Genomic DNA, 5000 nt, shown 5'->3' on the forward strand with positions numbered 1-5000 from the left:
GGGACGACGGACGCTGCCGAGCCGGCCGACGCCCAGACCCCCCAGGACCCCGAAGGCCCCGAGCATCGCGGGGGGACGGTGCGCGCCTTCGCCGAGCGCTTCGGGGACCTGGTCAAGGACCTGGGCTCGCCGCTCCAGCCGCTCCCGGACCCCCACTCCTCCTCCTCCTCCTCCACGCCCGCCCCAGAGGAGCCCCCTACCCTGCCGCCGCCGCCCCCCAAGAAGGAGTCTGAGACCATCTGGGACCAGCTGCTGGCCACCCCTCCGGGAGCTGCGCATCGGCGACGACTTCGACTTCACCGACCTCACGGAGAAGGACGACCGGGACGCCCTGGACGCCGGGCTGCGGCAGGGCTTCAGCGCACTGCCGCCGCCCCCAGCCCCCCCGCTGCCCTCACCTGATGCCCCCCCGCTGCCCCCCTCCCCCCGCCCGCCCATGGTGGGCATGATGAGGCCCCCCCCGCCCCCTGCCTTCAGCACGCCCTCGACCCCCCCCCACCGAGCCCCCGCTGTTCAACAAGAAGAAGAAGACCATCCGCCTGTTCTGGAGCGAGGTGGGCCCTGCGTGATGCTTCATAGTGCTGCTTATAGCTCTATAGTGCTGCTTATAGCTCTATAGTGCTGCTTATAGCTCTATAGTGCTGCTTATAGCTCTATAGTGCTGCTTATAGCTCTATAGTGCTGCTTATAGCTCTATAGTGCTGTTTATAGCTCTATAATGCTGCTTATAGCTCTATAGTGCTGTTTATAGCTCTATAATGCTGCTTATAGCTCTATAGTGCTGCTTATAGCTCTATAGTGCTGCTTATAGCTCTATAGTGCTGTTTTTAGCTCTATAGTACTGCTTATAGCTCTATAGTAGTGCTGCTTATAGCTCTATAGTGCTGTTTATAGCTCTATAGTAGTGCTGCTTATAGCTCTATAGTGCTGTTTTTAGCTCTATAGTACTGCTTATAGCTCTATAGTAGTGCTGTTTATAGCTCTATAGTGCTGTTAATAGCTCTATAGTGCTGTTTATAGCTCTATAGTGCTGTTAATAGCTCTATAGTAGTGTTCATAGTTCTATAGTACTGTTCATAGTTCTATAGTAGTGTTCATAGTTCTATAGTAGTGTTCATAGTTCTATAGTACTGTTCATAGTTCTATAGTGCTGTTCATAGTACTATAGTACTTTTCATAGTTCTATAGTGCTGTTCATAGTTCTATAGTACTTTTCATAGTTATATAGTTCTGTTTATAGTTCTACAGTACTGTTCATAGTGCTGCGTTCAAGTCCTGGTAATAGTTAATAGTTTTACCTGGAAGTTGAGCGTGAAGTACACGGTAAAGTTAATTATTTATTTTTCCTTCTTCTTGTTTTCTTGTTTTCTTTCATTTGTATTAGATTATTACCATCAACGTAACTCATCAGTGGGCACTGGCACATGCTCGGTTGTTGTTGTTGTTCTGGTTCCACGATTTAGACTTCTCTGTTTTGTTGCCTTTATTGGTCTTGGTCTCCAGGGTTATGCGTTGGGAACTCAATGTTTTTGGGGTTTCATTGGTATTCGGCGAACACATCAAAGAAGCGTCCCGGCTTCCTGAATGTGTTCCACCTGGTTGTGGTTGTGAACAGGTGCGGCCGTCTGAGTACCAGTACCAGGACTACGGCCGCAGCGGAGACTCTCTCTGGTCCAAACTGGAGTCTGTCAAAGTGGACACGGCCAAACTGGAGCACCTGTTTGAGACCAAATCCAAGGAGATCGCCGTGACCAAGGTAAAGGGAGCGACGGCCCATGTGGAGAACATGCTGGGTTCACTCTGGGGTTCACACTCACAGATTTGTTTGTGACGCTAGCAAGATGCTAGCCTGACTAACGCCAGACCTCATCTGAGATGTGGTCTGGGAACCACACATTTATTTTTCTCGTATTTGAGGCGTGGTTTACGATGGCCCGGAGCCGTTTATTGGGCGCTACGAATGTCTATCATATGAGTCTGTACGTAGCTCATAGCCAATTATATCAATTATACCAGATGACGTATGTAGAGCGACAGAAAATCGATGAGGAAGAAGACGATGGGTGTGTCGAATATACGTCGTCATCGTCTTGCCGTCCCTCCCCGTTCTGTGATTGGTTCCCTATCTCAGGCAAAATTCGGATCCATGGAATCCAGGCAGCGTGAAATGAAACAGCGCGCAGGGCAGCATGGGTAAACCCAGACTAGCAAGATGCGCCCAAAACCTAGAATAAACCGTCTATGTTGTTTAGTTTCACCGTCTGGCCAAACCTCACCTCCTCCACACAAAAAATGATGTGTAACACTTTCCACACGTTTGTTAAATTTGGCGAGACATACAGGATTTATTATACTGAATCCCTTGGTTTGTGTGGTTGGTGATTATTGACACCTAGATGATCCTGCACAGCGAAACAGGAGTCAGTCCTCCCCCGTCGCCCAGCAGCAGTCGTAGTAGTGAGGTCTGTGTGGTTTTGTAGGGGCTTATGTGTTCTCCGCCGTTCTAACCGGAGCAGAGTAAAGTAGAGCGGCCCAGCCCCGGCTCTTAAACTCTTTAAGTCCCACATGGCCTATAAATGGTAAAAGTATGTTTCACAAAGACAGGCAGCTCGAACCAGGCCCCTCGCATTTCAGCCACACACACACAATCACACACTCAAACACACCCACACCCACGCACACACACACACTCACACATAAACACCATACACACACACACACACACGGCACTAACTGCACCAATTATCAATTCACCTGCACCCCCCCTCCCCTGGCTGCGGCCGGGTGGTCCGCACCTGGGTGTCGACGGAGATCAGCTAATATTGTTCTTCAAGGGCGGGAATGGAAAAGTTGCTATGGTTAGGGGCTACCCTTATGGGCTACCCTAGGTCAGTGTTTCCCTGTCCCCAAAAGCCGGGAATATGCTCTTATGTATGCCACTGGAAACGGAAATAAAAAAAAGCCAGGACTTTGTTCCTTACAATTGTTACGGGTACACTACGAAACAAGTTATCTTCAATGGACCGCAGATGGACATCAAACTCACAGACAAAAACATATGTTCAATATGTATTTCAATGTTTTGATTCAGCGTACGATTATAAGCACTCATATGGTAATAGTTATGGTTATGTAAGAATGGCATAATGGAATTGACTACATGTGGCGTTTCCTTCAGCGAGCGCAAGCTAGTTCTTAACACCTGCTCTGATGTTACTCGCTGTGTTCTCTCCCGCTTCTAGTGTTACTTTCAGAGTTTTATGAAGTCGTTATTCACGTGACTCAAGTATCTACACACTGGGCTCCTATATATTTGACACATATGTTTCATAGCTCTTGAAGCTTTGGCGATAAAATCAAGCGAATGAAAGGTAAGCCGAGCTAGGCTAATTCCTTTACCACAGCTGCTTTCCATCTAGCTTCAGGGGGAGATCCCACTAAGCCTATAATAGCCTATAAAGGGAGACACAGATAGAGACATTGACCCTTTCTGTGTGTGTGTGTGTGTGTGTGTGTGTGTGTGTGTGTGTGTGTGTGTCTGTGTGTGTGTGTGTGCCCGGGTGTGTATGTGTGCATTTGTGTCGGTGTGTGTGTGTATGTGAGTATATTTGCATTTGTTTGTGTGTGTGTGTGTGTGTGTGTGTGTATTTCTATTTCCCTGTCTATGTGCATGCGTACGTGTGTATGTGTGTGTGTTTCTGTGTGTGTGTGTGTGTGTGTACGTGTATGACTACAGAAAACGGCGGCGGACGGCAAGCGTCAGGAGATCATAGTGCTGGACTCCAAGAGGAGCAACGCCATCAACATCGGCATGACAGTGCTGCCCCCCCCACGCACCATCAAGACTGCCATCGTCAACTTTGATGAGTACGCGCTCAACAAGGAGGGCATAGAGGTAGGCACTGCTGTGATCAATCCTGCCCCAGTACCTGAATACTACTCCTCATACAGTAGGAAGATAGCCTAGCAATATCAGCATCTTCTTTTAAATCTCTCTTAAAAACAACTTTTTATTGACCCATTTTGGCTATTGTATTTATCTAACTATCTTTTTTTTTTCTGCATTGTTTAATTTTGTCCTCTGCTGTGTTCTCTGCACTTTGCAAAGCTTGTTCTTAAACAGTGCTTTGAAAATGAAGTGTAGTATTACTTCGACCAACACTACTACTAGACTACCATACTATTACTACTATTACTACTACAACTAATAACACTACTACCATTACTACTACTACAACTAATACCACTACTACCATGGCTGCTTCTAAACCCGCTACTTCTGCGTTCATATCTGGCTCAACTGGTAGAGCATGCTACATTTTCACCTTAATTACGGTTCGTTTCCCACTTGGGCCCTCCATGTTAACAACGGATACACCCAACATATGTACTCACTCTCTCGCTCTCTCTCTCTCTCTCTCTCTCTCTCTCTCTCTCTCTCTCTCTCTCTCTAGAAAATCCTGACCATGATCCCCACGGAGGAGGAGAAGCAGAGGATCCAGGAGGCCCAGCTGGCCAACCCCGACGTGCCGCTGGGCTCGGCGGAGCAGTTCCTGCTCAGCCTTTCCTCCATCAGCGAGCTGTCGGCGCGCCTGCAGCTCTGGGCCTTCAAGCTGGACTACGAGGCCACCGAGAAGGTGTGTAGCTGGAGGAGGGACAGAGGGGAGGCCAGGCCTGGAGAAACAATGAATTACTCAAATGCGGATTCTGGAACATTTTTTAATCCACCCCCCAAAAAACTTTTTCCAAAACAAATTTTAGATTCAAATTTATTTTTGGGGCAAAAATGTGGATTGTATAAATATTTTACGGGAAATAAAGAACAAACATTTCTGAATTGGAAGAAGATTAAAATCAGTTGTCAACTCGTAAGGAGGGCTGGATAATAGGGTAGCGCCCGCAGTGTTAGACGCCCAGCCAGAAGGTTCTGTGTTCGATTCTGAATATCTGCAGGAATCCATATGTAAGATGCCCAACCTCTGTTCCTTCATGTATTTGTA

The 5000-nt window shown here is 47.7% G+C and overlaps 1 protein-coding gene across 1 annotated transcript in view; it reads left to right on the forward strand.

The window, feature by feature from the left end:
* The window catches only part of fhod3a (formin homology 2 domain containing 3a), a 57501-nt gene that overhangs the window by 44480 nt on the left and 8021 nt on the right, over window positions 1-5000 (forward strand). The window contains 6 exon segments of the mRNA XM_079749376.1: window positions 5-264; window positions 266-487; window positions 489-554; window positions 1616-1756; window positions 3737-3895; window positions 4455-4637. Coding sequence (XP_079605502.1) covers window positions 5-264; window positions 266-487; window positions 489-554; window positions 1616-1756; window positions 3737-3895; window positions 4455-4637 — 1031 coding nt within the window.

Source organism: Pollachius pollachius, assembly GCF_949987615.1.
Source record: "Pollachius pollachius genome assembly, chromosome: 13".
NCBI classification, from domain to species: Eukaryota; Metazoa; Chordata; class Actinopteri; order Gadiformes; family Gadidae; genus Pollachius; species Pollachius pollachius.